The 25,224-nt window shown below is 38.2% G+C and overlaps 1 protein-coding gene across 9 annotated transcripts in view; it reads right to left on the bottom strand.

Annotated features, from left to right (window-relative positions):
- Nucleotides 1-4,896: 4,896 nt before the first annotated feature.
- Nucleotides 4,897-25,224, bottom strand: part of BCL2L13 (BCL2 like 13) — an 86,892-nt gene continuing 66,564 nt past the window's right edge. For 6 of the 9 annotated variants that reach the window (XM_043563198.1, XM_043563194.1, XM_043563196.1 and 3 more), the window contains one exon: nucleotides 4,897-7,291. In XM_043563198.1, coding sequence (XP_043419133.1) covers nucleotides 6,473-7,291 — 819 coding nt within the window. In that variant the 3' untranslated portion in view covers nucleotides 4,897-6,472. Of the gene's footprint in view, nucleotides 7,292-19,058; nucleotides 19,191-22,842; nucleotides 22,925-25,224 lie in introns of those variants that run through there. The other 3 variants (XM_043563199.1, XM_043563202.1, XM_043563203.1) reach the window with 3 other exon arrangements.

Raw genomic sequence — 25,224 nt, forward strand, 5'->3', positions numbered from 1 at the left:
ACAGAGAGAGACAGAGCATGAACGGGGGAGGGGCAGAGAGAGAGGGAGACACAGAATCGGAAACAGGCTCCAGGCTCCGAGCCATCAGCCCAGAGCCCGACGCAGGGCTCGAACTCACGGACCGCGAGATCGTGACCTGGCTGAAGTCGGACGCTTAACCGACTGCGCCACCCAGGCGCCCCTTAAATGTCCAACTCTTGATCTCAGCTCAGGTCATGATCGAACTCAGTTTTGTGAGTTCGAGCCCCGCATTGGACTCTGTGCTGTCTGGAGCCTGCTTGGGATTCTCCCCCTCTCTGTGGTCTTCCCCCTCTCCCCCCACTCACACTCTGTCTCTCTTAAAATAAGTACATTAAAAAAAAATTCTTGCACCTCTAGCAGCTTAACAAGGCTGGATTCTTAAATGAATAAATAAAAAGTAAAAAGCTTTCTTCTCCAGAAGCTGCTTGGCATATCTGAAAGTCAGGTGGATTATCTGGTATAGTCAGAAGGTCAAATCATTCCTGATCTCACCACTTAGGATCCAGCACTAACTGCTGAGATGCTCAGGGCTACCTTAAAGGGTTATAGCACCAGAGCCTTTTATTTTCCAACAATTTCACTGCTGACTGGGAACCTGAATATGGAGTGTCCTTTGAATGCTAAGATCATGTTTTCAGAAGGCAAAGCAAGTAAGTGTGTACCTATCAAGACCCCAAGATTATCTGAAATCCCTCTGAAGTCCAAGGCCTAAGATTACCATGTGAATACAAAGAGTCGTCCATCAATAATCTTCAGATCTCACTTTATTTCAACCTCCAATGTATTCTCCCCAACACACTGCTTCTAACAGCACAATTCATAGATTTGAATTTTGTTCTTTTCCCCTGATGAAGAGTAGATTGGCCAAAAGGCAGATAACAGGAGGGAAAAGGAGGAGCCAGAATAAACCACAAATAAGGTGAGCAAATCAGAGTTGTTAGGAGAGCTAATGGAAATTCATACAGAGAAAGTAAATACATGCACTTAAGTAAAATGCCTGTGTTACCAAAATTACCATTTCCAGTAATTTTGAGGAGATGAGAACATTAGAACCAATAATAAATTGAACTCAGTCAAGGAGTGAGGTAGAGAGAGGCACTTTTAATGTAAAGGAAAAGAGAAATGAAAGCCTAAGATAGCTGGAAAAATACACAAATTCTATCTTTTCCTTTGGTGCTGGCCAAGGACCAACCTATGTAATACAATTGTCTTGCTAAAAATCAGGACCCAAGTTATTCCAGACTCCGTTAACAGGGAAGATTGTATTTCAACTTCCTTTTATTCCTGGAACAAACAGTAGTAAAATGTCAAAACTTTTGTTCATAACAATACACTGATTAACCAATTTCTTCTGGTGGTGCAAAAAAACACTCACTGAGCAAGATCACTATAAAATTTCCCCTTACAAGTTTGAGAAGGGGGCAAAGATCACTTTAAACCAGCTGCTACTTTTTAACTTATTACAAGGCCTTGCAAATATCCCTGAGAACATCTCCTACCTGAGCTTACTATGAAGCAGCTGCCTGGCTAGAGCTACTGCAGTGTAAACATAAACATCGGGAGGGCCCTGATGGTTTAAATTCACAGGAACATGGCCAGCCAGAGGCTAGTCTTATGTAAATAAAGGGAAGACCAGGATGTCTTAATATTTTAGTTTCATGACCGTTTCTACTCTCTATGGAGTTCTATGTATGAGGTAACTAAGAAATAGTGACTAAATTTTAAGAAACGGGTATCCTACAGCCAAGGCCCCAGTGTACTGTGGAACTGAGATGTTTCACTGGAAAGTTATCTAGTGTCAGCTTCTGAGCAAGATGTGTCTGTGGCTGTACCTTGCCAGCTCTCAAGTCAGGCACCTCTCGAATGTTGAGAGGCCAATGACTGGCGGTATCCCCCACTTCATCTCATCCCACTTCACAACCCATGGCATAGGCAGGGGGAAAGGTAAATAGAGAAAAGGGAAGAGAAAGCATCAAGGCGCTGTCTTCAAGTCATTTGGTGATTCCTGTGTCAGACTGCCTTACTCTTGTTTATAAGCAGAAGTACTTATGTGACACACTAAAAAAGAAAGATCCATACCAACAATAACTGCACATTCTTTAGCCACAAGGCATCACATTCACTGAGAAAATCATACAAGTTCGGAATAACTCTGGACATAACCTTCACTCCTATTTCTGTAGAACATGCTCAAATTTTAGATTAGGCCAGATGGAACTGTTGTACAAATCAAGAAAAAAACTCCCTTTCTTCCAGGGCACAGTCTGGTGCGCCTGGCTGCCCTTGTGCAGTCCATGATTGGCACAACCATTTGTAGAGAGCCTACCAATCCTGCTTGGCAGTGTCATAAACATGGTAAAAACCGAAAAAAGCACTAGACTTGGAGTCAGAAAAATCCAGTCACCTTTTCCTCTCCCATGCTAGGCTTTTGAAAAGTCATTAAACTCCCATTAGGTCTCTTCACAGCATAAGCTGGGGATGAGGACTATGAATATCCATTGCAACTGTGAAGGTGGAATAAGGTACATGATGGTGCACAAGAACAATCTCTGGCAAATTGTAAATGTTCAACTATTGTTAAAATTATGACCCACACTTTTTAAGGAAAAGGATACTCTAATACAGAAAAATATGCACCCTAAACTGAAACCCATCTCACAGTTGAACCTCCTCAGTGACGAATGCTGTAATGGGAAGTTGTCACTAATGGCAGATCTCGTTCCTCCAGAGAAGCTACATTTTTCTGGTATGGTGTTGCTGAAGCTTTAAATGAGATACAGTAGCACCCCCTCATCCTCCCCAGTGGATGCCTGAAACCACGGAGAATACTGAGCCCTATGTATGTTTTTTTCCCCAAACATACATATCTATGGTAAAGTTAGTTTATAAATTAGGCATAGTAGACATTAACAAGAAAATAGAATATACTGTGATGAGTTCTGTGAATGTGGTCTTCCTCTTAAACTATCTTATACTAATACCCTCATGAGGACATGAGATGACAAAATGCCTACTCGATGAGATGAGTGAGGTGAGCGATGCAGGCACTGTGATGAACCATTAGGCTACTACTGACCTCAGGATATGGGAGTAAGTATCATCTACTTCTGGGCCACGGCTGACTGCTGGTAACTGAACCGCAGAAAACGAAACTGCAGACAAAATCAGTGAGGAATTGTGAGGAAATCAGTTCAGAGGCCAGAATCTGTTTCTGTAAAGGTAATCAAATAGTCTACAGGCCCTCTATGAAATATGATCACCAACTCAAATTTTACCTGTAGTACCTTTTATTTCCAGAAGACATCTCAAAATAATTTTAAAATTCTGTGGATATGACATTTGTCCACATCATGCCTTTTAGAGAAAAAGGCAAAGAGCAGGCATTACTTTTGTATTATTAGAGGGAATTAGCATGAAGGCTGGGGAAATTGATTTCCACAAGAAATTAATGGTAGCTGTACTTCCAAAAAACCACATTCCTGGGTTCATTGTTTATTCTCCCAGGACAGACCCAGTCAAGTAGCTGCATTTTGATATGAGATGGTACAGAAACACAGGCGAGAGGAGGTATCAAGGATGCCTTTGTGTGGTGAACATGTGAACCAGATGGTCAACAATTGCTTTTCATTTTCTAGAAAGCTTTCTAGAGGGCAATGATGATACAAGAGTCCCTGTAAGGCACACTGTAGACACTGATTTCTATTGGCTCAGAATTATTATTTTAATACAAAGACGATAAAGTGGCATTCTTTAATTCTGGTATTTTTCTCAAGAAACCTTCATTGGTTTTTTACCAAGTTTTCAGAAATCATTACAGTCAATAAAGCAATTAAGAAGAAATCTAGAAAACTTACTAATACAAACTTTTGCTCAATAAAGAATGAGGAATGATAAATGGTGATAATTCCACATTTGAGTTCCATAAGCAAGTGAGATTTATCCCTAATCTGCCTTTTTACCTTAGATTTAGATGTAATGTTAAGTTGGGGAGGCGTGGGGGAGAAGAAATGGCCTCTGACTACCAGCCCCACCAAAAACGAGGGAGGTGGGAGGCTGAGAAATAATTTTTTTAATAAGCAAAAAATAGGAACTGCTGTAAGCAGCGGTCCTCATTAGGGTATTTCCCCTCCAGTGCCAGAGGCAGAGGATAAGGAAGTGAAGAAGCATCAGGCACCCTGACACACTATTATTCAGAACTATCAATGATTCAACCTAGAGAAAGCCAATGGAAAAGAGTATTAACCATTACCCAGCAAGAGGCAATTGGCCGAATCACTTTGGGTTAATGTTCAACAGATAGGAAAATAAACCAGCATGTGGCAGTCAGTCTTTCCTTTAGTGGAGAACACAGACCCAAATATCCTAAGCCACAGATCTCCTTGTAGTAGCTCAGAAGTAAACCCGGTTTCTATTAGTGCTTAAATGTGTTCAGCTAATGGGTTTGGGCTCCGGAGTTTAAAAGTGTCAACACTGGAAGGAAAATATTTTATTATAAAAGAGGAAAAAAAAAATCAAGATAACTCACCAGTGTGCTCTTATCCTATGCAAGCACAAAAGTAGGAACTAGAATACAGAGAAACCCCAATGTCGGAGCCAACTGTCAGAGTCCAAGGAGTGAAAACCATCTTTACTACATTAATTCCCATCCTCCCACCTCTTCTCTAGCTACACTACTCAAGGTGCACAAAAACCCTTAAAAATATCACTCCCTAAGACGCTACAACTCAGAACATACAGATACAGTGCATGATAAAGCTGAATAGACAAACACACTTCAGACCTTTCCTTGACCAGCTTTTAAATAGTATTGCTTTAGGGAGAAGATTTAATTTTAAAAAATAAATTTAAAAAAGAAAGCACATTTAAAACGTCAAGTTTTGGTGATCAGGATAGTAAAGTAATTTTATTACAAATTTCAGGATCTAAAAAGTAATTTGTTACATTTACTAAGATAAATCTGAGATGACCTGTATCAAGCATGTGTGTCCTGCATAGTGACACTGTGATCCTCAGGCATGAAAAGACATGGTTCCACCCCCCCTGCTTTAGGGATGGGATCAGCCAGATGAAAGAAAATTACACTGATTCTCAACTAGCACATACTGATTAGAATCATTTTGTTTATCACTCTGGCATTTGGACTGTAAAGAGTTCAGGGAAGAAGTCTAATTCTTGAACTCTGAAAGCCAAACTAAAATCTCGAGGGTAACCTCAAGAAAGTCAAGCTTCTCTTTTACTACTTTTTATTTCAATGGTATTTAGGAGACCTTCTGTATTTAATAAGAGTTATGATTCAGTTGGTCTGTAAGCCCAAGTATTAACATCCTTATCACATGGCAAAAGACCACAGAGAAGCTGGCTGACCAGTAAGAAGACTAGGCCAGATAAAGGGAAAACACACTAATGCAGGTTCTAGACAGTGACCATCCAGCAACAGAGATGCTGCTACCAAGTAACCATAAGCTCCATAGGGTGGCCATACACAAAAGGGCCAGAAGAGACTTTGACAGGCCATCTAAGTCATCCTTCTGCTTCTAAATGAGACAAATGTCCCTCTTTAGCCAGTTACTTGCCTTTGCATTCACAGGCAGGGAGCCCTAGGTCTCTGTTATATTTATTTTTTTTAAAGATTACTAAAGGTAACATCTTTACAAGGTGGAGCCGTAGGAAGCATCAGGGACTTAGTGGGCACAGAGCAAGTGCTCTCCCGTAGGATCTTAACAAAGAACGTGGGGGTGAAGAGGAACGGTGCAGTACCTGAGAGGCAGCAGAGACATAAGGGGAGAGCACCCTCACGCTACAGGACTAAGAAGGTGGGGGAAAAAAGAAGATCCACAAAGGAATGGCTGCAAAACACAGCATGTTGGTCAGGAAAGATGAATTTCCAAGGGCAGGAACAAATCACTAGCTGAGGAGCCCACAGCTAAGCCCTGTTGGCCTAGGAATTTCTATCGCAGATTCTCTTAAATTAACTCTCTCCCTCTAAAGCTGTGGCTCTCAATGGGAACAATTTTGCCCCCAGGGGACATTTGGCAATGTTGGGAGACATTTTTGGTTGTCACAACTGGGGGAACGGTGCTACTGGTATTTAGTGGGTAGAGGCCACAGGTGTTGCTAAACATCCTACAGTGCACAGGACAGCCCCCTACAACATAGGATTAATCATGATGTCATTGATGGCAAGGTTGAGAAACCCTGTTCTAGAGGGAGTACTTTACTCAAGAGATTCTGAATTGAGCATGAGCCACGGTCCTTGGAACTTAACAGACAAACATGAATGCCCTCTACCTCAAGCCCTACTATGTGGATCAATTTATGCCTTGTTGAGCAGAAGTCCCCCATTATCCCAGAGTGTTCCACAAATGTCCAATCAGTTGTTGGTGGATCCAATTCAGTCAGTACAGCTAAGACTTTACATATTTTTTGTCTTCTTTCTCTTCTGAAAGATCTGCTATTTCTTTCTCAGAGCAAGTGCTACCCCAACTGCCACTGCCAGGATGGCAACAGCGGCGGCCCCTCCAAACAGCAGTATAGACTTGCCCTCAGACAGGGGGAAGGCCTTCTCTTCTGCAGCAGGGGAGGGCCCTTCTTGAAGACTCTCTCTCTTTACATGCATCTCCTTTTCACTCAGCAGTGTTTCTGTGGGTTCCAGTGCAGGGATCACTTCCTCTTCTAGTTCAACAGATTCAACTGCTGCTGCTTTTGTCTTCATCAAGTTCTCTTCTTCATCAAGTTCCACAAACAACGATGTAGCAGGGCTGACTTTCTCAACTGCAATCGCTTCTGTGTCAGGTTCCCTCACCTCCAGCACGGAAGTAGCAGTGATATGCGGAAGCAAGGGAGCAGGTGCTTCAGGGAATGCCTCCTGCAGCTCCTTGGTTGGCAAGACTACAGACGCCACAGCAGCCTCTTCCACACCTTCAGGTATTTCTTCTTTTTCCACATGCACAATGTCAGAATTAGAAGAATTGTTCTCGCTCTTCTCTCCAGCCCCATTGCTATCTAAGCTTTTGACTTCTTCAGGATCCATTGCAATCTGTTGCCAGGACTCAGGACCTAGGGACACTGGTAGGCTTTCTGTGTGCCAACTCTGACTGGCTGAGAGTGAAACAGGTAAGCTCTCTGACTGCCAAGAAGTGGTCACAGTAGGAGACTCTGGAGGACTGACTTGTCCAGAGTTGTCACTGGGCAGGATATAAATGTCATTGCTATCTTCTGCAACGATTCCAGGGTATTCCTCCTCCTCTGATTCAAGGTTAAAGACAGTGCCCTAGAAGAGAAGGAAGAGAGTCAATACAAAGAATGGTAAATATATTTAAAATAAATATAAATCTGGATAAAAATTCTTTCCCAAACTGAAGTTCTAGGAATAAATACATTGTTTACAGCTATGTAATTTCTGGATTGAATGCATTTACCTGTAGACCAATGAAGAGGAAGAATTTTTTTCTTTTATTCATTTTTTTATGAATATAATACATTGTTAAACTGGCTTACATACAACACCCAGTGCTCATCCCAACAAGTGTCCTCAGAGGAAGAATTTTTAACAAGATAGTCCTCTGACCAATTTCCTTGAAACTAAAAAACCAAAATGTGATTTTTATATTCAATTCGATGTGTATATATATACAATGCAATAATTAATGCAAAATAGCAGAGAAAACAAAGGCAAGAAACTTGCTCTCAAGGAATTTATCACTTAGTAAGGCAATGCTATCCGACAGTCCAAGTGCTAGTAAGAGTTCAGCTGGAGAGATGGCAACTTCTTCTGGTGGAGGCTGCAGCAGTCAGGGAGATGCCTGAGAGCTTTGTGGAGAAACCAGCATTTACAGTGGCTATCAGGAGAATGGGTCAGAGTGTATGGTGAAAACCATGGACAAGACACAATACCCGCAAAAGTGTATAAATATAAAAAAGAGGATGTCACAAAAACAGACATTCAGATCAATGGAATAGAATACAGAACCCAGAAATTAACCCACAAACGTATGGCCAACTAATTTCTGACAGTAGGAAAGAATATCCAATGGAATAAAAACAGTCTCTTCAGCAAGTGCTGGGAAAACTGGACAGCAACATGCAGAAAAATGAACCTGGACCACTTTCTTACACCATACACAAAAATAAACTCAAAATGGATGAAAGACCTAAATGTAATAAGACAGGAAGCCATCAAAATCCTTGAGGAGAAAGCAGGCAAAAACCTCTTTGACCTTGGCTGCAGCAATTTCTTACTCAACACGTCTCCAGAGGCAAGGGAAACCCAATCAAAAATGAACTATCGGGACCTCATCAAAATAAAAACTTCTAGTCTGCACAGCAAAGGAAACAATCAGCAAAACTAAAAGGCAATCAACGGAATGGGAGAAGATATTTGCAAATGACATATCAGATAAAGGGTTAGTATCCAAAATCTATAAAGACCTTATCAAACTCAACACCCAAAACACAAATAATCCAGTGAAGAAATGGGCAAAAGACTTGAATAGACACTTCTCCAAAGAAGACATCCAGAAGGCCAACTGACACATGAAAAGATGCTCAACATCACTCATCATCAGGGAAATACAAATCAAAACCAGAGTGAGATACCACTTCACACCTGTCAGAATGACTAACATTAACAATTCAGGCAACAACAGATGTTGGTGAGGATGTAGAGAAAGAGGATCTCTTTCGCCCTGCTGGTGGGAATGCAAACTGGTGCAGTCACTCTGAAAAACTGTATGGAGGTTCCTCAAAATATTAAAAATAGAACTACCCTAAAACCCAGCAATTGCACTACTAGGTATTTATCCAAGGGATACAGGTATGCTGTTTTGAAAGGGCACATGTACCCCCATGTTTATTGCAGCACTTCAACAATAGCCAAAGTATGGAAAGAGCCCAAATGTCCATCGATGGATGAATGGATAAAGAAGATGTGTATATATACAATGGAGTATTACTCGGCAATCAAAAGGAATGAAATCTTGCCATTTGTAACTACATGGATGGAACTAGAGGGTATTATGCTAAGCGAAATTAGTCAGAGAAAGACAAGTATCATATGACTTCACTCATATAAGGACTTTAAGATACAAAACAGATGAATATAAGGGAAAGGAAGCAAAAATAATATAAAAACAGGGAGGGGGACAAAACATAAGAGACTCTTAAATATGGAGAACAAACAGAGTTACTGGAGGGGTTGTGGGAGGTGGGGATGGGCTAAATGGGTAAGGGGCATTAAGGAATCTACTCCTGAAATCATTGTTGCACTATTTGCTAACTAACTTGGATAGAAATTAAAAAATAAATTAATTAAAAAAAATTTTTTTAACATTTATTTATTTTTGAGAGACAGAGAGAGACAGAGCATGAGCAGGGGAGGGGCAGACAGAGAGGAAGATACAGAATTCGAAGCAGGCTGCAGGCTCCAAGCTGTCAGCACAGAGCCCGACGCGGGGCCTGAACTCACAAACTGCGAGATCATGACCTGAGCCGAAGTCAGACACTCAAGCGACTGAGCCACCCAGGCGCCCCAAAAATAAATAAATTTTTAAAAATAAAAATAAATAAATAAATAATAAAAAAGGGTAACAGTATGTAACCCAGTCTGAGTAGTATACAATGTACATGAAGAATAGAAATTTCCATTAGGAAAGGGACCCTGGAAAACCTGACAGAGAACTAAGAAATATGGACTTTATTCAACAGGAAATGGTCAATGAAGTGTTTTAGCTACACAAGGACAATCACAGGTCCACTTTAAAATGACTTGAGAGCAGTGGTCAGAGGAACACCAGAAATGTAAGACTCTTGCTTCTCTCTTTAGCAAGAGTCTTGACATAAAAGCGATAAAAATAAATAATGTCAGGGGCGCCTGGCTGACTCAGTTGCTAGAGCACCCGTCTCTTGATCTCAGGGTCGTTGAGTTCAACAGAGCATGGAGCCTACTTAAAATAAAAAGTTTATTAAAAAAAAATTCACCGTCTAGATGTGAAGACTGACATATGAATAATTTCAGTATGATACAGAAAGCTTTAAGACAGGTATATGCACAGGATGATAGCGGAACCTAGAGGAAGAGAGAACTAATGGAGGGTAATGTTCATAAAGACCTAAAGAAAGCTTCACAAAAAGTCTGGGTAACACTCATAAATGCTGCAGAGAGTTTGAATAGAGTATGTAAAGCAAATTAATTCCTATTTTATTTTGTGATTATAGCTGCTATTCATAGGAAGTAGAATCATTTTATTCTTCGATCAAAACTGAAAGCTCTCGGGGGGCACCTGGGTGGCTCAGTAGGTTGAGCGTCCAACTTCAGCTCTGGTCATGATCTCACACTCTGTGAGTTTAAGCCCCACTTCGGGCTCTGTGCTGACAGCTCAGAGCCTGGAGCCGGCTTCAGATTCTGTGTCTCCTCCTCTCTCTGCCCCTCCCCTGCTCATGCTCTGTCTCTGTCTCAAAAATAAATTAAAAAACATTAAAAAAATTTTTTTTTAAAAACTGAAAGCTTTCTGCATACATTAAGGCTCTAATATAAACCAGTAGTCCCTTTATTAGCCCTACATAAAAAGAAACCAGAAAAGCAACTAAACAAATAACATGATCATAATATCAAGATTCTAACTGCCCCACATTCCACCTCAACCCTTGTTTCAATCTCCTTAAGAAGCCCTAGAGGTCATCAGGGATAGTCTGTGAATGAACATACGCAGAGAGATACAACAGTGGAGAAATTAAAAATACAGTATTTGTAGGAAAAAAGAACTGGTTTGAACCCCAGCTCCACACATACCAGATGTGTATATCTGAAGGCCTTGCTTGCTTAACCATTAAAAAAATTTTTTTAATGTTTATTTATTTTGGTGGCGGGCGGGGGTGGGGGGGCGGTAGGGGCAGAGAGCGAGGAAGACACAGAATCTGAAGCAGATTCCAGGCTCGGAGCTGTCAGCACAGAAGCCCATGCAGGGCTCAAATCCATGAACCGGGAGATCAGGACCTGAGCCAAAGTTGGACGCTTAACTAGCCACCCAGGCGCCCCTTTGCTTAACCATTTAAAGTTCAATTTATTCATAAATGGAATATGAATGCCTTGGTAAGTTTTATAACAAAACTTAGATATAGTATTTATCATGCTTAGCACAGAACCTTGTACATAGTAAGCAATCAATAAATTATGCTGTTTTTTCATTATTATTGTTTTTGTTGTCATTGTTTTTTTGCTACTGTTTTTGGTGTGGTGGTGGGAGAAAGAGTCACGTAGACTGAAAAAAATTTTTAAACTAAAAGCAATTTGAAACAATACCCTTCCTTGGGTACAAAAAGGTAATTAACATCCTCATCTCTCCTAAATAGAGGTATCACAAAACTGGAAAGTAAAAATCTCTCTTTAGAAAATTACAATAGTATAAGGGTGCCTGGGTGGCTCATTTGGCTCAGGTCATGATCTTGCAGTTCATGAGTTTGAACTCTGCGTCAGACTTAGTGCTGACAGCTCAGAACATGGAGCCTGCTTCGGATCTGTGTCTCTCTCTCTGCCCTTTTCCTGCTTGCGCTCTCTCAAAAATAAATAAACATTAAAAAAAATCATTTTTTAATTACAATAGTATACATCAAACCAATATACAGCTTATTTCTATGGGACAGAACTATAAGAAAAGTGTGTATTCTATAAATTTTTTACAATGATCATGACTTTGTATAAAAAATTTTTTTAATCTATTTGAAAATAATAAATAAATCTATCTCCATTTTTTTAAAAGACTGTTACATATAAATTGTGGTCTGCTGCCTCCTAGAAACTTGAGATTAGTGGACATTCAACAATCTCAACATGAGCTGTGAAATAATTTGAGTCAGATGAAGAGGATCTCCTGAATATCTTTTGTACATGTCCCTAAAACAAAGGGCAGGGCATATTAGAACACCATTAGAAATTGGTGTTTTTTTTTTTAAATCTTTTATTCTTTTTTTAGTATTAATACACGATAAACACATTCATAAAATTACGTAACCTAACATTCACCATTTTTAGGTGTGCAATTCAGTGGTGCTTAGTATATTCACAATGTGTGCAAACATCACCCCACTTTATCTAATTCCTGAACATTTCCACCATCTCAAAGAGAAAGCTTTTGACAATCACTCCCAATTCTCCCCTCCTCCTTCCCCTGGCAACCACTAATCATTCTCTGCCTCTAGATATGCCTATTCTGGGAAGCTCATATAAATGGAATCATACAATACGTGACCTTTCATGTTTAGGTTCTGTCACTTCACATGTTTTCAAGGTTCGTCCATGTTGTAGTGTATATCAGCACTTTCTTTCTGTGGCTTTGCAGTAGTTCACTAAATGGATATACCACATTTTGTTTATTAATTCATCAGTTGGTTGACATTTGGGTTTTATCAATTGGTTGACATCAGTTGTTGGTTGACATTCATCAGTTGGTTGACATTTCCACCCTTTGGTGATTGTGAATATCCACATATAAGTTTTTGTTTGGCCACCTATTTTCAATTCTTTTCAGTACATAGCTACAAATGAAACTGCTGGGTCATGTAATTCTGTTTAATTTACTGAGGAACTGCCAAACTATTTCTCAAAGCAACTGTACCATTTTATATTCCCCCCAGCAATGTAGAAGGGTTCTAATTTCTCCACATCCTAACACTTGTTGTTGACCGTTTCATTTTTTTTTATCAGTGCCATCCTAAGGAATGTGAGGTGGTATCTCATTTGGGTCTTTATTTGCATTTCACTAATGACCAATGATACTAAACACCTTTTCATTTGCTTATTGTCCATTTGTTTATCTTCTCTGGAACAGTGTCTATTTAAATCTTTTTCCCACTTTAAAATTCTATTGTCTTTTTATTATTGAACTGTTAGGACTTTTATCTTTTACTCTTCAACAAAACAAAAAACAAGGGTGCCTAGGTCGTTCAGTGGGTTAAGCATCAGACTCTTGGTTTTGGCTCAGGTTATGATCTCACAGTCTGAGTTTGAGCCCTGCGCTGGACTCCAAGCTGACTGTGCAGAGCCTGCTTGGGATTCTGTTTCTCTCTGCCCCTTTCCTGCTCTCTCTCTCTCTCTCAAAATAGATAAATAAACTTTTAAAAAATAATAAAATAATATAACTAATTGGGGGCAAGGATGCTTGTAAAAAAGGTTGAGACTAAAGAAAACAGAGGAGGTAAAGTACTGAAGTAACCAGTAGTCTATGCTAGTTAATAATCTTATTTTTTATTTTTAATAAGATCTGCCATTAGTACTGTTCTTCATTATGGATTCCTTTCCCAGGCTTAAACTGCATCTAAATGAGACCTTCATAACTATAATCTTATGGGATTTCACCTCTTTTGAATTCTCAGATTTTCATCAGTACAATGGTAATATAAAACCACTCAACAGTTCTGGGACTTTATCAATAATGAATGATAACAGAGTCCCTTTGCAACCAAATGCATCACATAAAGACTGTATACCCACCAACAGCAGAAGTCATTAATTACTGATTGCCAGGAGATACTACTTGTTCTACTGAAGAATACAAACTACAAATAATACTTCTATTTCGTTTCTCTATCTTATCCCATTGTTAGTAACTTTATTTTGGCTACCATCTACCTCATCATCTTCCTCTCCCTCTATTTAATCTAATCATAAAGTGCTAACTATATCTCAAAACATTTATTCTTAATGTATCCTAACATATCAAGATATATTTTTCCCTTCCTCTCAACATTTTCTGCTATCACTCTAATATAAGCAATCATTATTTTTCACCAAAGCCTCCTGTCTCTTTGATGCTGCAATCCAATTTAGAGATGAAAAATAAAAAAACATTTCACCAGTCAGCTAAACCAAAAACCTGGGAGTCATACTGGATTTCTCCTATTCTTGAAAGTAGTTTGCTTCTCATTGTTGGGAATTGTGCTATATAAATGGTAGTGACAAAACACCATAATCTCTGTCCCCAAAGAGTTTAAAATAGAGTTTAAAACCTAGTGAAGGAGACAAACACAGAAGAAGAGAAACTTATTTGGGGATTCATGGAAAGCTTCTTAGAAGACAGAGAATAACAGGGGTATCTGGCTGGTTCAGTTGGTGGAGCATGCAACTCTTAATCCCAAGGTTGTAAATTTGAGACCCACACTGGGTGTAGAGATTACTTAAAAATAAAATCTTTTTTTTTTTTAAGTTTTATTTATTTGAGAGAGAGACAGAAAGAGAGGTGGGGGAGGGGCAGAGAGTGAGGGGGAGAGAGAGAATCCCAAGCAGGCTCCGTACTGTCAGCACAGAGCCTGAAGCAGGGCTTGAACTCACAAACTGTGAGATCATAACCTGAGCCAAAATCAAGAGTCAGACACTTAATCGATTGAGCCCCTCAGGAGTCCCCCAATTTTTTTTTAATGTTTATTTATTTTTGAGAGGGAGAGAGCAAGCAGGAGCAGGGAGGGGCAGAGAGACAGGGACAGAGGATCTGAAGCAGGCTCTGCGCTGACAACAGAGAGTCCAAGGCAGGGCTGGAACTCAAGAACTGTGAGATCATGACCTGAGCCAAAGTCAGATGCTTAAATGAGCCACCCAAGTGACCCTTAAAAATAAAATCTTAAAAAAAAAGAGAGAAAGAAGAGAGAACAACAGCTGGATTCGAGCCCTACGTTGGGTGTAGAGATTACTAGAAAAAAATAAAATTAAAATAAAATGAAATGAAATAAAATAAAATAAAATAAAATAAAGCTGTATTTACCTGTCTCTTTGCCAGAACACAATTCTGATTAGTCATGCAAATCCTCTAACACTTATTACAAAGGGATTTCTCTTTGCCATATAATTTTCTTTATTAAATATATATTTTTTTTAAATGTTTATTTGAGAGAGAGTGTGTGAGCAAGTGGGAGGAGGAGCAGAGAGAGGGAGAGATAGAATCCCAAGCAGGCTTGAGCTGTCAGGGTAGAGAGCCCAACACAGGGCTTGATCCCACGAACCATGAGATCATGACCTGAGCTGAAACCAAAAATTAGACACTTAACCGAATGAGCCACCCAGGTGCCCTACCACAAAATTTATATACTCAAAAGTTTATCTGTTTATTAAATCATCTCTTCAAGGAGTTCCATTTATGAAAACCAGAAATAAAGGCTCATATAAAGAATAAGTTTATAAGGAGGGGAAAAAGGTAGTAAAGAAGAGTAGTAATAGTATAAAGTAACACAAAGTTCATAATTATCCCTATTGACTTTAGTACACTTGTTTATTTATTTGCTTTCTCAAAATCTCCAAATGAGAAACTAAGTATGGTTCAGCAGTTTTATAATCCTCAACCTTCAAAGCCTTGCAAAGTAGCTAAAAAGAAGGGTAATGAGGCATTGCTTAAGATTAAATCTTTTTTTCTTCACTATTGAAACTCAACATTTAAAAACTGGGTACTTGGAACGCCTGGGTGGCTCAGTCAGTGAAGCATCCGACTCTTGATTTCAGCTCAGGTCACGATCTCACGGTTTGTTGAGTTTGAGCCCCACATCAGGCTCTGAGCTGACAGCAAGGAGCCAGCTTCTTGGGATTCTCTCTCTCTCTGCCCTCCTGGCTTGCACTCGTTCTCTCTCTCAAAGTAAATAAATAAAACTTAAAAAAAAAACAAAACCACTAAACTGGGCTCTTTTTGTTAAGTGAAGAGGAAAAAACTGGAAAAGAAAGTTAACAGAATTATGCCACTAAATGAACCAATCACAGTGTGCCACCCCAAGAAGCAAGTAAAACTACCGTTTTCTCAAAGAAATTGCATTTCAAAGTTACAGAAAATAGTCAAAGAACATCAGTTACTCCACTACAAGCAACCTAAAACAATATATTCTTGGGGCGCCTGGGTGGCTCAGTCGGTTAAGCATCCGACTTTGGTTCAGGTCATGATCTTGCGGTCCGTGAGTTCAAGCCCCGCGACGGGCTCTGTGCTGACAGCTCAGAGCCTGGAGCCTATTTCGGATTCTGTGTCTCCCTTTCTCTCTGACCCTCCCCCGTTCATGCTCTGTCTCTCCCTGTCTCAAAAATAAATAAACGTTAAAAAAAACAAAAAACAATATATTCTTGTTCACTTTCCAAGGACATTTTCACATTTTCATCTAAAAACCTCAAAAAAAAATTGCTTTTGGGGCGCCTGGGTGGCGCAGTCGGTTAAGCGTCCGACTTCAGCCAGGTCACGATCTCGCGGTCCGTGAGTTCGAGCCCCGCGTCGGGCTCTGGGCTGATGGCTCGGAGCCTGGAGCCTGTTTCCGATTCTGTGTCTCCCTCTCTCTCTGCCCCTCCCCCATTCATGCTCTGTCTCTCTCTGTCCCAAAAATAGATAAACGTTGAAAAAAAAAAATTTTTTTTTTAAATTGCTTTTAACCACCCCTACCTCCCAACTGAATTATTTAGAAGATAAGGAATGTAATTTCTTACGTTGTTTATTCTTAGTCTTAGAATCACATCTGCTCTCATTCTGTTCACACTCTACAAATTTTGTAATCTGTTTTTGTGCCGCTTCAAAAGACATACAGTACAGCTGGATTCACAGAGCAGCCTACAATTACAGAGCTCTTCAAACAGAAGGGTTATTCAAGGGTCAGAGCGGTCTTAAGTGCTCATTGATAAGAATTCTCAACAAGTTAACTTATCTGTACTTCTAAAAACAGAAACTCTCATAGCAAGAACTGATTAAAAAAGCAAAAACAAAAGAACCATAATACAGAAGGTAAAAATTTTAATCCTCAGAAAGACCTTTGCTACTTTTTCTTTAGGGCTGTAAGCCAAAACAAATGAAATGGAAATTTCAAAACTTCCATCATGAAGAAATAAGGGAAAAGTTAACAAACTGAAATAGAATTTACTGTAAACATTTTGCTTTATTTTTAACAGCTTAAAGCTAACAAAAGAGTTAAGAACACTCTTTGTTCCCTTGATCAATAACTCTGTCAAATTACAACTTTGGAATAATATATTGCTCAGAAGTCAATTCAGACTTAATTGTTTTGTTCCTTGCTGTTATGGCCTTCGCTATCTTATAACTTATTTCTGTACTTGGAACATGACATTTTAATGAAGATTCACCAAAAATTTTGTGCTCTTATGTGAGAAGCATTAATGAAAGACTGACACTGACACTTTTACTCCTGGGGCCAATTCATATAAAGCAAAAATATAAAAATAGAGGCCTCTCTCTTAACAATTCCTGTTATTAGTGAAGAGTAGGCTTTCACTGAAAGATAAAAGACTTCTCTGGATAATACTTTACATAAAATTTACTGCATTGGAGAGACTAACATCTACAGGTAATATTAGAGCCATTCCAACAATCTAAAATCATTTTAGCACAAAATATTTATATTGTTGGAAATATTTTTTAGTTCCATTGATTAAAAAAACAAAAAGGAGTAACTTCAAGTGCTCAAAAACATAAAACTAATTTGGATCAACTATCAGAGTTTAAATATGCACAAAGAATCAGAGAATTGTATCTTAAAAAAAAAAAAAAATAGATAAAGCCCAGAAAGATGAAGTAACTTGCCCCAAGGCCTCTTAGCCTGCAAAGAGAACTGGATGTCAATAATAATAGGTAGCCCTTATGTGACTCTTATCATCTGCCCTTCTGAAGATTTTATTTATATTAATCTATTTAAACCTCACAACTCTGTGAGGTAAGCCTTATTATTATTTCCATTTTACAGATGAGAAAACTGAATCAACTGAGGAGGATACGTAATCCATTCAGTCATGGAACTAAATTTAAGCTCAGGCAGTTTACCTCTAGGGACCATGCTTTTATCAATTACTTAACTACTTAACCCCAACTCTTAGGCTGAAGTCCGTCCCCTGGTTACCATACAGCAAGTTTACAGCAAGAAGCAAATAGAAAAGGTTATTCTTGGAATTTTCTTCAAGCAGTACACAAAACCCTTCAAATAAAACCCAAGCAAATAAACCGTTCAAATAAAAAGGGAAAGAGAGAAGAACCTGAAATATGGAGACAAGGGGGAATATTTTTAAATAAATATAAAATGAAATATAAGTGTAACTTTGGTTTTGGTGATAGGAACAAAGTAAAAACAGTTTGCAGATCATTCAAAGAACCATTTTTAAAATGTGCGGCAGCTACTTTATTCTACCTGTATTGACTACATTTTGCTTCCTTCCCCCCGCAGCCCCCACCTTTGGTTCACATCAGTTACAAATTATTTTGTCACTTCAAGCAGTATTTTACCCTGAGAGTCATAGCTGCTGATAAACTGAGCTCCTTACAGACTTAACTTTCCCATCTGAAGATGCTTTGGCAGAACTCCATTCCCTCATAAACTCATCTAGGGACTCACCTCCCCTAAGAAATACCAACAAACCTTTATCATTACTTCTCAGTCATCATGTAATATCTATTTTTCAAGTACTCCCCTTAAAAAATAAAAACAGATAATTGCTCTTCTAACATTCAAACAGGATATTAAAAGCCTCTTAGATCACTACAAATCTAAAATAAGAAAATAAGAAAATGGAAAATATGAAAGAAATTCCACAGAAATAATTTTCCACGTAATATGATGACCAAGACCCACAAAAAACATATTTTGGAGCACAATGCAGTAAATGCTCACACTCACATATAAAACATACAGATTTCATGAAACAGTACTTATCCTCATTACACTAAAATCATTTCAGTTGCAAAATCCACTTATTGATTTTAGATCACAAACTGTGTCACCTCCCACAGTATAAAAACTCTGTTCTAACAAATTCTTACCTAAAAGTTCCCAAAAGACAGTCTTCAAATATCCCTGATTAAAAACAAAAACCTTTTTGTGGCTTTCTATTCTTAAAATAGAAACAAGAAGCTTTAAGTCAAAGAGAAAAAAGACAAAAATAAATTTTATTCGAACTACTTAAATATTAAATATTATGGTAGACATCAGATGACATTTTCACCAATAATTTCTTATGTAATTTAAAACTAAATCTTTCATAAGTATTTAGTTTAGTACATGACATAGGAGAAAATAAAATGAAGCCTTACCACAGTGGATTTGTACTGCCCTTTTCAGGAGACAGACTTACTTCTTTCTAATGTAGCAACACAATCCCAGGAAATGAAAGACAGTGAGAAAGAGGAGGGAGGGAACAAGGGATGAGTCAGGGAGAATCGTAATATGCCAACGAATCTGTGCCCTACGTGCACTGCAGGGCAATTAAAAGTCAGTCAAAACGCAAAGGAATCATCAGACTCAGGAAGAGGAAAAAAATACACGCTATTAAAGACATATCTGAAAACTTGACATTTGTAAAAATGTAACATTTTCACAAAACACTTTTATATCATTATTTCTGTGAGATAGAGAGCTAATCTTTCTATTTTCTAATTGATAAAACTGAAGTTCAAAGAAGTTAAATGAATTCCCCCCAAAACACAAGGCAGAGTTGGGGCCACAAATTCATTTTGTGATTTCCAATCCTGTTAACTCACCACTCTCTGGCAGGTAAAAAAAGAAAATAAAAAGCCCTATCTTGTAATTCTAATGTCAATATAAACAGTAATAAAAAATTATAATCCAGTTTAACTCTGAAAAGCTAACTGCTAATTACAATTAAGGTGTGTATTCCTAATTGAATTTATATTTCTAATTGCACCCCAATTAATCACCCCCTCCTTGTATCTCTGAACACACCTATCTCATAGCATGTAACATGCTACACGTGGTTACTGACATTTATATCCTCTCAACCAGCTATGAGCTCAAAAGTAGGACCTATATTTTATTTAACTTTTGTATACTTAGCATCTAGCATCGTGCTTACCATAACATATGCCGCCATCAAGTAAGGTTTACTGCATATTGAAAATTAATCTCTGAAGGGCTTAAAAAGTATAGAAATTAACTTATTTAATTAATCTTCACCAACTCATTGTCAATGGGCTGACACTATTAATGATTGCCTTAGAAACTAGACTTTATAAATAAACTGAAGGATATTCGGGGAAATGATTCATCTAAGGCCATGTAATTAGACAGTAATAAACACTCCTAGGCCATACTCCTTCTCAAGGAAAACCAAGACAAAGTACACGAACTGGTGATACCTACAAGTATTGCTCCACGGAACAGGAGCCTCAGTTTCTATTCCACACAGACATTTCAAAGGAATTATAGAACTATATTTTGACCTCACATGATGGTGAGTATCAGTAATTAGGAATGATCAGAAGCAGATGGAGAATCTTTCACATCTAAGATATAGAAATTGTAACTATATGACTAATGTCCCAGTTTGAGGAATAATGCCCATGGATAAAGTAACTAAAAACAAAATGATACAGATCCTTGTAAAGCCTCAGCTTGATGTCATTTTAACTTCTGGTTTCTGGGAGACCAGTAAGAAGCCTGGAAATTGCCACTCCACCCTAACAACAAGTAAAAAAGCTGACCAAACGGAGAAATCTGTGACTCTGCTTAGATCTGTAAGAGAACTGAGGTCACAGAGCAAACCGTTGCCCCCAAGACAGGAGTGACCAACAGGCAACACAGGGAATCACAGCTTAATAGAGGAGAAACTCATGAGCAGTAACCTCCCCAGGAACCAGTGCCTAGTTAGGGAAATGAACTGGAGCTGTCTAACTGCTGGAGGCTCAGGGTGGACAAAACTGAGAGATAAAACTTCAGACAGCCTTTCAGCATGTAAGGAGCTTGAAAGTCACCACTCTACCCAAACCAGTAAAACGCTGATCAAACTGAAAAATCCACAACTATTCGAGGATCTGTAAGTAGAGAGGTGATGGCACAGGGCAAACTACTGCCCCCAAGACTGGAGAGACACACAGAAGAATATGGGGAATCACAGCTTACCAGGCTGGGAATTGTGCAGGGGACGAGCACTGAGGTAGGCAAACCTGAACTATAATTGATGAATTGCTGGAGGCTCAGTGTGGCCAACACAGAGTTTAAAACTCCAGGAGGACTTCCTCATAGGAAGACCCCTGCAATTTTGTGAGATTTACCTCCAGGAGATTAACCAGGTGCTCTCAATAAATACCAAAGAAAAATCCCCTAATGCTTCTGACAGGAGGAGGAGGAGGAAAAAGAACTATCTTGAAATACATCAGGGCACTCTGCTTTGTCCTCAAGAGAAACTAGTTAATCAGAGCCTAAACAACCTATGGGCAGAGAAATACCCAACTCCAGCCCACTCTAGCCATCTCATCCCACCTAATGCAGGAAGAAAAAACTGAGAAAAACATTTGTGAAGTTTACAGTGAGCCACAGGCTCAGTAAAAAGACTGACCTAATCATAGGACTATAAAAAATCCCTCACCTTTCCCCTAAGGCCTCTTTACAGCAGTTCCTTTCACCCAGTGCACCATGTCCAGCTATCAAGAAAAAAATCACAAGGCATACCAAAAGGCAAAAACATAATTTGAAAAGATGGAGCAAGCATCAGAACCAGACATTACAGACGTTGAAATTACCACACTGAGAATTTAAAGCAATTATGATTAATAAGCTAAGGACTCAGGGGGGCGCCTGGGTGGCTCAGTTGGTCAAAGCGTCCGACTCTTGGTTTCAGTTCAGGTCATGATCTCACAGTTTGTGGGTTCGAGCCCCACGTCTGGCTCTGTGCTAGCAACATGGAGCCTGCTTGTGACTCTCTCTCTCTGTCCCTCTCTCTCTTTCTCTCTCTCAAAAATAAATAAATAACAACTTAAAAAAAATTTTTTTTTAAATAAGCTTAGGACTCTCGTAGATAAAGGAGATAGCACGTAAGAACAATGTAAGCAAAGTGACAGAAATAATAAGAAGGAACCATGAGATCAAAAAGATCTGTAACGGAAATGAAGAATACTTTGATGGGCTTCCATTAGACTAGACATGGGTAAGGAAAGAATCTCTGAGCTTGAGGATATCTCAATAGAAACATCCAAAGCTGAAAAGCAAAGACAACAAAGACAGGAAAAAAAAGAACGGGATATCCAAGGACTGTGGAAAAACTACAAAAAGCATAAATATACAAAATTAGAATATAAAAAGGAAAAGAAAAAGAGAAAGGAACAGAAGAAATATTTAAAACAATAATGTCTAAGAGCTTCTTCAAATTAATGTCAGACACCAAACACAGATTCAGGAAGCTCAGAGAACATCTAGCAAAATAAATGTCCCCCCACCCCCCCAAAAAAACCCCCACCCTACATCTAGGAATATCATTTTCAAACTACAAAAATAAAAATCAAAGAAAAAAATCTTAAGGCAAGCCAGAGTTAAAAACATCTTACCTGTAGAGGAACAAAGATAAGAATTATATTGAAATTCACCTCAGAAACCATGCAAGCAAGAACAGAGTGGACTAAAATATTTAAAAAATGTTGAGAGAACAAAACCCACCAATGTAGAGTTCTATACATGTAAAATTACCCCTCAAAAATGAAGGGCAAGCAAAAAATCTCAGACAAGCAAAAACTGAGGAAATGTGCTGTTAGTAGACTTGCGTTGGAAGCAATGTTAAAAGAGGCTTATTAGAGAGAAGGAAAATAATATAAGTCAGAAACTTGGATCTCCGTTAAGAAAGGAAGAGCATCAAAGAAGGAATAAGTGAAGGTAAAATAAAAATTTTTACTTTTCTTATTCTTAATTGATATACCTGATAATAGTTTATTCAAAGCAACTCAATCATGTATGCGTACATATACAGTATATATATGCACATACACATATACATACATATGCATGCTTATATAAGTGAAATAAATGACACCAGTGATACAGAGATGACAGAGAGGAATTAAGATTATTTTGTTATGATAAGGTACTCACATTACTCATGAAGCAGCACAGTGTTATCTGAAAGTGAACTTGGACTAGTTGTAAATGTATATTGCAAACTCTGGGGCAAGCACTAAAAAAAGTAAAAAGAGAAATGTAATGGACATGTTAAGAAAGGAAAGAAAATGGAATCATACAACATGCTCAATTAAAACCACAAAAGGCAGAGAAAGAGTGGAAGACAAAAATGGGAACAAAGAATAAGGGCAACAAGTAGAAGACAGTAACAAATATGCTAGACATTAATCCAATTATATCAATAATCACTTTGAACTTCAACAGTCCAAATACACCAATTAAAAGACAGAGTGGATCAAAAAACAAGACCCAACTATATGTTGTCTACAAGAAACTCTAAATATAAAGACACATACACAGTAAAAGTAAACGGATGGAGAAAACTATACTATGCTAACAACTAATCAAAAGAAAGTAGGGGCACCTGGCTGACTCGGTAGGTAGAGTCTGTGACTCTTGATCTTGGGGTTGTAAATTTGAGCCCCACGTTGGATGGAGAGATTACTTAAGAAATAAAATCTTAAAAAAAAAAGTGGGAGTATTAATTTCAAACAGAGCAGACTTCAGAGCAAGAAAAGTTATCAGGAATAAAGAGGGCATTACATAATGAGAAAGGGGTTAAACCTCCAAAAAGACATAATAATCTTTAATGTGTACACATCTAACAACAGAGTGTCAAACTATGGGAGGCTAAAACTGCTAGAAGTGCAAGGAGAAATAAATTAATCTACTATTATAATTGGAGACTTTGACACCTTTCCAGTAGAAATAGACCGAAAAGTCACAAATGACATAGTTATATTCAGCAATTGGATATAATGGGCATCTATAAACTACCTCATCCAATAATAGAAGAATATACATTCTTCCCAAGCTCACATGGAATACTCACCTAGACCATTCTGGGACATGAAACACATGTTTACAAATCTAAAAGAATAGAAATCATACAATGTCTGCTCTCAGGACCATAATGGAATACAACAAAATACAATAACATAAATGGAAAATCCCCAAATACTTGGTTATTAAACAATATATTTCTGAATAATACATGGGTCAGAGAATAAATCTCCAGAGACATTTAAAAATACTTGAACTAAATGAAAATGAAAACACAACTTAAACTTTGTATGAGGCCGTAAGAGCAATGCTTAGATGGAAATTTATAGCATTAAATATTATATGCATATATTAGAAAAGAAGAAACACCCAAAATCAATCACCTAAGCTTCCAACATAGGAAACTAGAAAAGGAAGAGAAGATTAAGTCCAAAGTAAACAGAAGAAAAAAAACATAGTAAAAATAAGAGCAGAAATCAATGAAATTGAAAATAGGAAATCAATTGAGAAAATCAATAAAACCAAAAGCTGATTATTTGAGATCAATAAATTCAGTAAGAAAAACACACACACACACAAATCACTAATATCAGAAATGAAAAATGGGACATCACTACAGATCCCACGGACATTAAAAAAAATAAAGGAATATTGTGTTCCATAACTATAAATTTGATAACCTGGATGAAATGGACCAATTCTATAAAAGACGTAATCTGTCAAAACTCACACAAGAAAAATCTATGAGGCCAGCATTACACAAATTCTAAAATCAGACAGATATTATAAGAAAACTACAGACCAATACCTCTTATGAACATAGATGCAAAATCTTTAACCAAATATTGGCAAATAGAACCCAACAATATATAAAAAGAATTATATGCCACAACCAAATAGGATTTATCCCAGATAGACAAGGTTGGGTCAACATTAAAAAATCAGTTAATGTAATCCATCACATCAACAGGCTACAGACCAAAAAACAAAGTCATAAGATCATGTCAACAGACAGAGAAAGCATCTGACAAAATCTAACATCCAGTCATCATAAAACTTTTATAGTAAATTAGGGCAGAGGGGAACTTCAACTTGACAAAGAATATCTATTAAAAAAACCTACTGCTAACATGTTTAATGGTGTGAAACCATAAAGTTTCCATTTAGATGAAGAACAAGGCAAGGATGTCATCTCTCACCACTGCTTTTCAACACTGTACTGGAAGTCCTAGCTAATGCAGTAAGATACGGAAATAAAATGTATACAGATTGGGAAGGAATTGTTAAAAAGAAGACAACAGGCCCCAAGTGGGTTTACTTGAGCTAAACCCCTGTCACCAACCAAGGCTTAATACCTAACCTAACTGCAAGTTCAACCTTCTTTAAGAATGTGATCTTAACCAGTCAGTCTGGAATTTCCTAGTCAGCACTAGTGAGGTAATTCACCCAATAGACTCCATTTACTTCCCTAAAAAAGGTGACCTTGCCTGAAATAATCCTTTCTTTTGTTTA

The sequence above is a fragment of the Prionailurus bengalensis genome, chromosome B4 (assembly GCF_016509475.1).
Source record: "Prionailurus bengalensis isolate Pbe53 chromosome B4, Fcat_Pben_1.1_paternal_pri, whole genome shotgun sequence".
Lineage (NCBI taxonomy): Eukaryota > Metazoa > Chordata > Mammalia > Carnivora > Felidae > Prionailurus > Prionailurus bengalensis.